Raw genomic sequence first — 12756 nt, 5'->3', positions numbered from 1 at the left:
GTGACAGCCTGCATTTAAAAGAGAATTTGTACCAGAGACCCTAAATTAATTAATGATTGTAACAGAATTGATTTTCAGAATGGAAGTAATTCTGCAGTTTCCAGTCCTCCAATATAAGAAAATATCAATTGAAACATTATGCTCATTCACCTTTTTGCACACAGCTTCTGTCTCTTTAAGTGATTGGAGGTTTTGGTTTGGAACCCTGAAGAAGGGTTACACGAGGAAAGATGATTCTTGCTAAAGACAATGTATACACAGAGAATCAAAGCAAAAGAAGCCCTTACAATTAAGAGAGTTGCACACAGTATTGGTTGGACTCTATGTCTGCCTCTGCTGTTCCTTTGCAATGATGATCAGCCAATGTGATTTTAATTAAGTACTATACATATGGTAAGTACAGTTATACGTACAGTACACATACATACATTCCCACTAGATTTCTTTGCCTTGTTTAGTGTGCAGCACATGTTAAATTAATGAGTAGGTAATCAATTCGGTTCTCAATGTTCAATATGCTAGCTTACAATTTGTTTATTCCATACCATCAAAATGGTAATCAAGTCAGACATCTAATTTCCTAATCATTTTTACACCATGTTTATCATCATAGCACCTCAGGGCTTTACAAGAATTAATCAATTAACCTTCTTTTCTGCAAGTGTGTGAAATGATTACATTTAACAGAATGGAAACTGAAGTAAAAAGTACCAAAATATTATACTCGATTGTTGTCATTTTATGATCTGCTGTTCAAAACAGCTTCTATTCTGCTTCAGTTACAGCTATATTGAATAATATATGTACAATTCAGAATCAACATCTTCATCCAAACACTCAAAAAAATTGATGTAATGACTTAAATTCTGTACAAACTCATTGGTAGAAGTAGGAATATAATCTAATTCTCTAGGGTATTAATCTATTTGTCCTCTTCATATGAGTTCCCTTTCTTACTCTGAATTTTCTGCTTAATTGTTTTCATTACAAGAAACAACACTAGGTCTTTCTGAAAGTGGTTTTTATTCTGTAACTTCAATTCATACTGCAGGTAGTTCTATCTTGTGCATCATTTGTGAGTGAAATGTACACCCAATGGAAAAAACAAACCAAAATGCAACCCTAACATAGCTATGGATAATGACTCATGCACGTATCCTAATTTTGATGTTTTCTGATGATTAGCACCTTCCATATAATCTTTTTATATTACTCAGACATATTAGCTTATCACCTTCCTTTATTATTTGGACATTCCAGATTTTGGGGATCAAGGAAGGGATTTTGTTGGGTTTTTTTTTTGTTTAGTTGGTTTTTGTTTTTTTGGGGTTTTTTTGGGGTTTTTTGTTGTTGTTGTTGTTGTTGTTTGGTTTTGTTTTTTTTTGGGTTTTTTTTTTTGTTGTTGTTGTTGTTTGGTTTTTTTTGTTGCTGTTGTTGTTGTTTTATTTTATTTTTGGGAAGACTGAAGAATGAGATCTGTGGTGTAAATAGTATATATTAAAGCAAGAACATGAAAATTTTCGTAGCTTGTATTGGATAATTGCTTGATCTAAATATTTCCAAAATAGAAATCTAGAACACAATGTGAGATACACCTGATGAATTGATATATTAAAGGTTTCTGATCTCACAGAGCTTAAAATAAAATTAACAAACTTACCCAGCTGCCTTTGTAACCAGACAATATGTTTGCATAACTACATTTGCAAGTCTGAACAATACGTTTTCATTTAACAGCAAAGTCCACTTCTGTAAAGGAAAAGTCTACATCTAGACGAAGCATGGTTTGAGTATAATATTTTCCACTGTATTTCAGAAAATAGTCTTAGACTAAATAGTTTTTCTTTTCTTGTTTATTCATATTAGAATGCTTTTATGTTAGGAAAATCAGGAAATAAACCAATTATAAATGGCTTTGAGCAGTGTTCTATGTACTCACATTGCTACATGTTCTAGAATAAAATAGACAACACTATTTCAGTTAGAAGGGACCTACAATGATCAGCTTGTCAAATTGCCTGACCAAGTTAAAGCACATTGTTAAGGGCATTGTCCAAACACCTCTTAAACACTGACAGGCTTGGGGCACCAACCACCTCTCCAGTCTTTAACAGTCCAGTGTTTAACCATTCTCTCAAAGAGATGCCTCCTAATGTCCAGCCTGAACTTTCCCTGGCATATCTTTGAACCATTCCCACACAATCCATCACTGGATACCAGGGAGAAGAGCTCAAGACCCCTCTCTCCACTTTCCTCTCTCAAAGAGATGCAGAGAGGAATGAGGTCACCCTCAGCCTTCTTTGCTCCAAACTAGACAAGACCAAATTCCTCCACTGCTCTTCACAGGACATTTTTTCCAGACTTTAGCCAGCTTTGTTGCCCTCCTCTGGCTGCACTTAAGGACCTTCACATCCTTCTTAACCTTTGGGGCTCAGAACTGCACACGGTGCTCAGGGTGAGAACAGCAGACAGCAGGATAATCAGCTCTTTTGACCTGCTGGTTATGCTGTTTTTGATGTATCCCAGGATGTGGTACCCTCTGGGTGCCAGGGCTCACTGCTCTTCTGACCAGCACCCCTGGATCCATTTCTGCAGGACTACTTTCCATCCACTGGTCTCTCAAATTATGCTTGTGGTGGGCATTACTCCACTATAAATGCAGAACTCATTAAATTTCATCCCAATAATCACAGCCTAATGCTCCAATATATCTACATCCATCTGCAAGGCCTTCTGTCCCTCAAGAGAGCCAACAGCATCTCCCAGTTTGGCGTCATCAGCAAACTTGCTAGTGGGCCATCCAACTCCTGCATCCAGATCATTGATTAACGCATTGAACAGAACCTGCCCTGGAACTGAACCTTGAGGAATATCATTGCAGACCAGTCTCCAGGCAGATCCCCATTCACCACAGCCCTTTGATAAAACCTACAGACCTATTTGTAAAAAAAGAGAAAACATAGCTACACATAATTCCAGTGCAGGAAATTGGTGACAGGACACAAAATATTTGAAAAATTTTCATAAATCTTAAACTATCCCCCCAATTCCCTTTCTTTCCTAGTGAACTCTCCATTTGTCTACCATAATCTATAAAATCTTGACTCCAAAGAAGTCTAACAAAAGTTCTACCAAGGTTTTCAGTGGAAATGCACTTTTATAACTCAAAAAGTTATTCATCAGGAAATCAGTAAATTGAAAAAAAGAGTAGTTAATCACTAGGTGCAAGTAATTTCTCAACTGCTACTTGACTTGAGATTACTTAGAGAAAAGTATATTTTTCAAAGGACTTGTTTCTATCCTACAGCAATTTTCATTGATCATCTATTTCTATTCTAAATTATGTCCTAGAAACAAAATTAAAATGTCCTTTTAGAAGGACTAAAATAAAAGCTTACACACTTGAATTTTAATCTATATTAAAAATCAAAAGAGCAGGATCTATAGAGTAGTGACAAGATTTTTGTTCAAGATAGAAATAACATACATCTATGTTTCTTTTGTCCATAGCAAGCATTGCTATCATAGTAGTCATGCAGTTTCCTCCCAGGCTGTCTCTTAGCACTGAGGTCATCATAGAGTTTCGGTAAGGAATGTGGGACCGGTTTTTCTCTGCAAGGGCAATTATTACCTGAAACAATAGCAAAATGAAAGACTTAAATTTATATGTTTCTTAATGTTTGACATATAAAGAACAAATCCAATCTATTCAAGAACTTTTGACACAACAAAACAGGGATGCTTGTGCACCCCACTGTTAGCTGCAAACCTACTGGCTTTATTGACAGAATTCCAAGTTAGATTTCAGCATGTTTATATGTCTTTGTAGGAGCTGGACCTGAAAGACCAAATACATTAAATTTTATTATGCCCTAGCCTTACAGCCTCTCTCAGCAACATGGAAACTGAACATGATAAACTCAAACCTATAGGCTTTCCTAAGACACAGGAACTTAATGAAAATCTTCCTCATACTTTTTTGTCATGACTACAAAATATGGATAGTATTAAAGTAAAAACTTCCTCAATATTTGCTAAAGCATGATTTAAAAATTATAGATTCTTAAAACATGCGTTTCTTACATGGGCATTGCAATACATTATTTCTGAGCAAATGTCTTGGAAAGCAAAGCACAAATAAAAGGGTGCATGATTACAATGTACTGCTAGAAAGAAATGATTCACTTTAGAATATATATGCCTTGGCCAAAAAGGAAATTGTACACCTACTATTCTCAGTTTACCTCCTCAGCTGTTTACATTACGGGACCTAATTATTAAATAAAAAGCTAGATTACTCCATGATGTCCTGTGATATAAAAGATGTGAACTGTTATCTGGCCAAGTACTATACTGAAAAACTTCAGCTATATGAGTTGTGCAAGCTCTCCTAAATGATTAGGAGTTGTTTTTTTCTTGAATAAATGTTACATATCAGTGTATAATTTTTTTATGCTATATTAAAAAAATTGCTTTTTTAGAAAATTTAGTAGTGACTTTTTTGTGGCATTAGTTTCTCTTAATGGTCTTCAGAAAGTTAAAACTGTAAATCTTACACTGGCAGCCCTGAGAGTCACAATGCATAATAAGAAAATTACTGTCTTGTAAAGGAATCTGGAAACCCATTCCTGGATCAAGGTTTTTAAATCTCATATGTTACAACTTGTTATATAGAAACATGTTAAAGCTTTGTTGGTTTATGATATTGCATAGAAACCTCATAGTAGTTTACCATATACATTAATAAGCACATTCTCAGCCTCTGCCACACAGAGGCTATAAATGGAATAGACAAGATGGGAAAAGAGCCAGACAGAAGATATGTTATTTCCATTAAAAATGGGAACATTGTTACAGGGAAGTTCATTTTTTCTGAAGTCCATGCAGGAAGTCTGCAGCCCAGTTAGAATCTGAACCCTCCCACACTGACACTGAAAAGCTGTGACCAGCTATCATGATGAAGAACCCATTGTACTGTCATGTGACAGCCCCATAACACAAATTGTTTTAGTCTGAAGCCCTATTAGTAGAACTTCATCTTAATCACTAAATCGATCTTTACAATCCAATCAAGTAATCTGGAATAGAAGGAGGAGAACCTGAAGGAGAAGGAAGTAATATACTTTGACAAAGTTACAAAGACTACCGTACAGAAGCCGAACCTGGATTCTCTAAGAGGCACCAAATGTGAAAATCAGAAAATTGTCTCATTTAAGAATCTGTTATCATCCCTTAGATACAAAAAGGGGTTTTTTTATAATAACTGTAATTTTAAGCTTAATAATGTCACTAAAGCAAAAAGTTTCATTTTGAGTGGGTCAAACAAACCACCTCAAGCCCTAGTTGCTGTCAGAACTGTTACCACTTTTTATAAAATTGAATCCTATACAAAACAGAGCAGGTACAATCACACACAAATAACTCCACTGACACAAGTGGAAACACTGTCAGCACAACAGAAAGTGCAAGACTCACAAGTGATTCTGACATGATCTGAAGTGTGTCCAAGAGTCCCTATTTCTGTCCACATCCTTTGTGCAAGGAACAGATTTGTACCAGTATCTCATGCCATACTGTTCTCAGAGAATCCTCAAGAGATGGGAATTTTGGAGTGCATCACTTGCAGACACAGAGCTGTCTTGCTGTTTTGTGTATCACATGCTCTGAAGCCATATTCCTGCTTCAGAGGTCTTTTTGTTTCCAATCCTACTTCCCATTTGTAGTAGAGTTTAGAAACTTAAACTATGGTCCTTGCAGAAAAAAACCCCAACCAACCAACAAAACAAAAAACCCCCAAACAAACAAACTACAAAAAAACCCCTTTGGTAAATTTGGGCAGCAACCATCCACTAATGGACAAAATCAACATTCTGTAAATGGAACACATGTTAAAATACTGTTAACAAACACTTTCATTAAAGCAATGAGAACATTATAATGGAATTACTTCCCCAAAAAAACCCCAGGTTACAGTGTCAAATCACATGGCAGTATAACTTAATTTGCAACTCTAAATCTGGTCTAGGATCCCATTATATTTCTGACATAAGGGAGTATCTACATATGCACAGTTACATTGCAGTTGTAATTTGAGAATGTGCTAGTACCTCAGACAAAAACAGCTATCCAGATATAATACTAAGTACTTCCAAATTCCTGCTACCATTTCAGATCAGCTGCATAAAACTATCTTCATTTGTCTCTGGATGTAGAGGCTGCTTGGAGTAAAAGTGCAGTGGATTTATTTGAAGACTTTTTTAACATACTGCCAATATTTAACAAGTAGATCAGGTGTGGTAACACAACCGTGTTCTTATTGTTATCTCAATACAAATCATTTAATATTACTCTTTTACTCTGAGAAGTATTTCAAAATGGCATAAATCAACATCAGACCATTAGTAGATAGCTAAAGACTTGAGAATTTTAATAAGAAATCAAAATGTTGAAGCATTTGTGCACTTTAATACTAGTCACTGCAAGTTCAGGATTGAATGGCTAAATTCCCACAGATTTGGGGAAAAAAGGATATTTTTACTGTCTTTGGTGGTCTTTTATTCAATATCAGAAAACATTTCTATTAATACACAATCCCAGACAGAATCCAACATGCCTATTTCCAACAGTATTTATCTGAAACAGAAATCAAAATGCGCATGAAAAAAATAATATCTATCTCTGCTAAATACATAAAAATCATACAATAAATAAGATGGAATCCTGAGTATAATTTGTATGATTCTGAAGATATCCATTTTAGAGTCACTGATCCTTATCACTTCCCTTGAGTACAACTCAAATACAGACACTATTCTTCAAGGTAAAATTTAAACAAATGAGGGGCATGAAAAAAGTCTAGTGTGATAGTAAATGACTGACTGCCACCTGCTGTACCTTGAGCTTCTTCTTTTGACAGATGAAATATCTCTGATTATAAATTAAATGAAATCCAAGATATTTGTTTTTGTTAACATTTAACACAAAACTGAAAAATCTTCTCCCCAGCAAGTAGAACAGTTATATTTCCTAATCATTATTTTAAAGAATTTTCACATATACACACCCACAAGATTTTCACGTTTAATGATGATCTCCTCAATTGCATATTTTACTAAATAGCACATGCACTATAATGTAATGCTAAAAGTACTGATTTGAATTTTAGAGTTAAGCCTTTTTTCTTCTCCATATTCTCCTTAATTGTCCCCCTAAATGACAGCCTTACAGACACGTTATTTTTCTACATAAAAAGTTTTAAAGAAGCCTTAGGAGAAAATGTTGCACTGTCCATTGGAATAGCCAAAATAATTAATTTCTAGCAACAGGAACAGTGTATGCTGTACTGTGTAAACAATATTAAATATTTAGTCTTAGGAAGAAATTAATTTCTCCTACAGGTGTGAGATCTGAAATGTACATTTGAAAATCTTAAGTGAATGCTTAATAGTGATTGCATACATAAGAGATTTCATTCATTGCCAAGTGTTTCTTACCCAAACTTGGTAGGCATCATAAACATCAACCACATAAAACAACATGGCAGATCAGAGAGAGATATATATTAAAGGCTTAATTTCAAAAAAAAATATAGTATCAAAATAATTATTTCCATAATTAACTTAATAATTATGTAATTATTGTAAAAAATTAATAATAATAATTACCATAATTAAACAATCTTTTTACTGGAAATCTTTATCTCCAAAGTTTCCTTTCACTGCTGCTGTCTGAAGTATATTTTTTTAATGAATAAGGTTGGTTAGGAGCAATCTATTTGCTCAATATTTGCCTTTTCCAAAGAGGAAAACCAAAAAACAACAGTGAAAGAAGGATAGGGGTTTTAGTACACCTTGAATTAAGAGGGTGAATCTTTTTAGTACAACAGCTGAATGACAAAGCTTTGTGGAGATTAATAATAACTACAACAACAATAAAAATAACAATATTTTGTTTATTTACTTGTTATTATACTACATCTATGAATATTACTGGTATAAATCCAGCTATGGTAGTCAATCCATAAATGCATTACCAATGATAACTTCTGTCTCCAAAAGATCAAAGACTCAAATTGGTAGAGGAATAAAACAACACATGAGAGAAGAGCCCAACAATTTACCATATTACAATGCTTGAACCAAATAAAGCCCAAACACCTTCTTTTCAGTGATACATCCTGATCTCAGCTGTGGAAGGGGAAGAAGATTATGAAGAACATTTTTAAGAAAAATATAGCTCAAATCTTGTAAATATCTTTAGTATTTCAAAGAAAACAAGACAACTATTTTGGAAATACTACCCTATATACCTACTATGATCCTACTGCTTAATTGTTAAGTTTGCCCTAAATTAAAATATTTTATTTTAAAGGAAGACATATCAATTCAATGATTAAAAAAACCTGCAACAAATATCCTAAGACTAAGTAAATACTGGAATAAAGTTTTCCAAAACATTGCACATTGTTAAACAGGAGTTTAGTAAAGGGAGAAATGTTTTGCTCTTTTTCAATTTTACCTGCTCCAAATAATGCAATGACAGGTTGATATATTTTGCCTCTGTCAGTAAGTGACCTCCAATTCCAGTCTTTGCAACACGTTCTGATCCAGCAAGATCAACTAAATGCAGTTTGGAGCGTCGGATAGATGCAGATCCAGGTTCCTTGCTGGAGATGTGAATAGTGAAAATGCAGTGAGACCGGCTTGAGGCTTGATTCATTGGTGTCTACAATGACAGGAAAAAAAGAATTCCCAATGTTCAGTGGATAAATAAATTCAGCTCTTTATAGCTCAGTAATCTGGCAACTGAAATAATGTATCCCATTTTTTTAGCTATTGGACCTGTAATGAACATGCAAAAAGAACACAAAAGGATTTACCCAACAGTGTATTCTGGAAAAATACATGGATAATGTTAATCTGGACAAATTGTACTGTAAGCAATTAAGGTTGGTGCAAAATTCTCTAACATCACCAAAACAAGTGGCCTTACTACATGAGGAATACTAGAAAAGGGCAGCTTGACTTGACAGAAAGTTACTGAATGCTGATCTCTGAGAACTTATCAATTTCCCCATTGGTACATCAATTTATTTTTTTTTTTATTCTGATAGGTAGCTACCAGTGTAACAAGGACTAGGACTTCCTATAAGGCTTTAGACTTCTGCATTATTACTTTTATGAAAAAATTCTGCTTGGCAAAATCAAGATCAGATTTTTAGGTGGCATGACAGCTTTCATAAAATGTTTGGCTTTAAATATATATTTTTTGGGAATAACTAGAGCCACACCTCCTTAATTTAAAACACAGAAAGTCTTGGTTAAGTTTTAGAAATGTGCAGTCTTAGCATCACTTCAGATGTTTTCTAAAGATATTTGAAATGCAGAATCAAAAGTTTTAAACAGATCTCAGTTATTTAACTCTAGATTTTAAATGACCATATGCCATCACATATACATTTTTATTAAAAAACATATAAAATATCTTTAAGCATGTAAAGCACCTTTTGTTTAGCTGTATCAAGGTATTATTAGAAACTTAAATCTAAAATTACTCTACATAATCCTCATTTCAAAAACAGCTAAAGTTGAGATTATATGTGGAGATTAAAGCTTTAGTATACAGATCGTATTTTTATTCATAAACTGTAACAAGTATGACTACATTGCTTTCAGGACATAAATGCTGACCCTGCAAAAAATAGTGTAGCAAAATAATAAATCAATATTATTGAGTCAGCAACTAAATCTATATTTATTTATAGCTGCTGAAAAAAGTAGTAGAAACATCCTGGTTATACTATGTTATTCTCTGGTCTCTGCTTTATTCCTCTGTTATTCTGCAGTAATTTTTAATGTAGACCTATTCTGTGATTCAGACCAGATACATCAACATGTTGCTTTTTAAATTTTTTTTTATTTTTTTTTTACATAATCTGGTTTAGCATGCAACACTGCAGACGTTGTTAAAATGGCCTACACACTGCAGGTACTGAAGATGCTGTCTTATTGATCCAGAAAGGACAGCTCTTAACAGAAAGACTACAAGCTGAAGAGTCCTTTTACAGGAATAATATGGACCATTTGGTTCAATTGTCTCCACTTCAAGTTCCCCTTTTTTTTTAAGCCTTAATAGTGAATAGTGCCAACACAACCAAATGGGTTTTGGGAATTGATCCAGCTAAAAAAAAAAAAAAAGAAAACCAGCAAACCATAGATATCCATAGATATTTAACCTGGATCAGTTTCTTGATTCAGCCACAATACAGCTATAGAAAACAACTGCGCAGGATACCTGAAAATAACAGCATACTGGGTGTGAACAAGTAGGTAGTGTGCAAAAACAGCATGCACTTGTTGCTGTTGTTGAAAATTCTTTAAGAAAATTTCAGCCTTAGCAGTATTTTTTTTGGGTTGCTTTACCTAATACAGGCAAGCTCAGAGGGAGAGGGAAAATAATGTTGATCATTATTTCATACAGATGAAGAATTTTAGAATTCATAATCCTGTGAAATGAGCATCAGAGTGCAGTCACATGCTATGCTATCCTCAGAGGTGATGCTGGGCAAATGAAAAGGAAGTGAGTTGTAGTGTTGGAATGAAAATAAACAGACTGAGGGAAAGGTGTCAAGCAAGAAAACACTCCCAAACTTACTTAAAATGCAGTTATACTAAGAAAAAGTTATATGCTGTGAAAATGTACTTTATTCAGCAATTCTGATTCCATGAATAATCAGAGCCAGCTTTACTTATTTTACTGGGATAGCTATGACTTTATTTGCAGCTCTGTGAAGCAGGAATGGATTTTTTTCCAGCTAAAAATCCAGAACAGAATTAATATTTAAGGACATTCTCCTTGACAGAACTGATATTTAGGGACATTTTGCACTACAGACATGGCATCAGTCACACTATACTGCAGACAAACCAAAGCCAGATCTAATATCAGTACAGGTGGAAGCACAAATGTTGCTATGACAGAAGCTGAAGAAATCATCATACTTCTGAATAAACATTGTTAAGCAAACTTGGGATTCACACTGCAGCAAAACCTGATATATTACAAAAAGGGCTTTTAGTCACACCCAATTAATGCCAACAGAGGCAAAAAAAAATTCAAATCCTAAAAGAACATAACTTCAGGACTCTGAGTTCCAAACAGCACATGGCAATATTTGCTCTACAATGTTTTTATTGTGTATTCTGATACACTAGCCACAACTTTATTTTTAGTGTTCCTGGTAGATTTGGCTGGACTAGCCATTAGACATTCCATTGCTTTTCTCTTCACAGCTTGTTTTTCTTATGTAAATGAAAAAAAAATTAATGAAGCTGATTTGGAAGTCACTGGCTAGAATCTCAAACTGGTACTTTTTGTGAAGTCTTTCTTCAGAGTAGAACCATGGCTTAATCAAGACATCAATATTCCTTTCTGCAGTATGATTCTATCTCTGCTTTGGAGTTCCCATATAGAGGAAGCTCTGTTAGAACCCTTGCAGAAAGCATAAAGCAATAAAAATTTAAACTGTTAAATGGGATGCGACCATGAAATGTTAATTTCATTATGCCCCACACTTAGCTACTTTTACCACACAAGTAGATGCACAGCACACAACAGAAATGATGATGTGTTGGCATCTCCAGTCCAAGAACAAGCCTTTTCTTTTACAATTTGATTATTATCTTACATATACAACTTCTGAGTATCACCATTCAGCTGTTTAGAAAGTTTGAAAAAAGAAAACAAATAACATTTTCTGGACAGTGTCTCAGAGCCTACTAAAATGTTCCTTTGGTGGTTTTCAGAGTTCATTTTGGCTTTGTTAGTAGTATTCAAACCATATGTATATGAAATCATCCTAACACTAATTTGATGTGATGAAGGAAAAAAAAAGAAAGAGGGGAGTGGCCTGGTTCTCAGCAGATGGTTGCTATTGTGAGAGTTATATATAGAACAACTGATGAGCAGCAGTTACTTAAAAAGAATATTTTTTTCCAGGAATTCTGTTACATCATAAACCACATAAGCAGACTTCAGATGCTTTGTGATATCACATGAACACTACAAAGGACTTAATGCCAGGTCATCTATTGCTGCCCATTTGTAGTATGGTAAAGGACAATTCAGTAACATTGACTTGGTAAAGCATCAACCCTTCATTTGATCATGGAAAATATGTACAAGGTGTATTTCAAGCCATACAAGCCAGTCTTGGTTTTTTTTTCCAGGATGAAAATATACCTGTTTGCTGACATTAAATAAATTGTATAGAAGTTTTGTGACTTTAACTACTACATCTATTTATACAATGGTTGCAAGAAGATGGCTTCTACTTAAATGAGAATCTACATCACAGTCATACTGGAAGAAGCTTCTGAGTTGGATATTCAAGGAATACAAGGTCAAAAACCATCCAAAAACTTGTTGGAACCTAAGCTGTCCATCTTAATCTAATTCTTATCCATCTTAGGTTGGTAAAACACTGCAGGAATTCTTCCTTATACAGGAATTTATGTATTTCCCAAATCCTTTATTTGTTGCAGCTGCTATTATAAATGTTTTCACTAAAAAATAGACAGAAATGGATGCTACAGGTCTAAATAGCGTTCTTAAGGATTAAGGACCTAAGAAAGAGAAGGCTTCTTAAATAGGACAAAGACATATGAAAAGCTGTTTGAAAATCACCACTAGACTAACAGATGCTGCTACAATCTGGAAGAATAATGTGTTAAGTATGGCTGCCAAAACACTGACGGA

The 12756-nt window shown here is 34.3% G+C and overlaps 1 protein-coding gene across 14 annotated transcripts in view; it reads right to left on the bottom strand.

Moving 5' to 3' along the window:
* The window catches only part of KIF6 (kinesin family member 6), a 155693-nt gene that overhangs the window by 111845 nt on the left and 31092 nt on the right, over positions 1–12756 (bottom strand). For all 14 annotated transcript variants that reach the window (XR_010359267.1, XR_010359268.1, XM_064414544.1 and 11 more), the window contains 2 exons: positions 8518–8724; positions 3488–3631 (listed from right to left, as the gene is read on the bottom strand). Coding sequence is in view for 12 of the 14 variants with exons in the window: in XM_064414544.1 (XP_064270614.1) it covers positions 3488–3631; positions 8518–8724 (351 nt within the window). In the remaining 2 variants the exon portion in view is untranslated. The remainder of the gene's footprint in view (positions 1–3487; positions 3632–8517; positions 8725–12756) is intronic.

The sequence above is a fragment of the Passer domesticus genome, chromosome 3 (assembly GCF_036417665.1).
Source record: "Passer domesticus isolate bPasDom1 chromosome 3, bPasDom1.hap1, whole genome shotgun sequence".
NCBI lineage: Eukaryota > Metazoa > Chordata > Aves > Passeriformes > Passeridae > Passer > Passer domesticus.
Note: the sequence above shows the minus strand (reverse complement) of the source record. Positions and strands in the feature narration are given on the sequence as shown.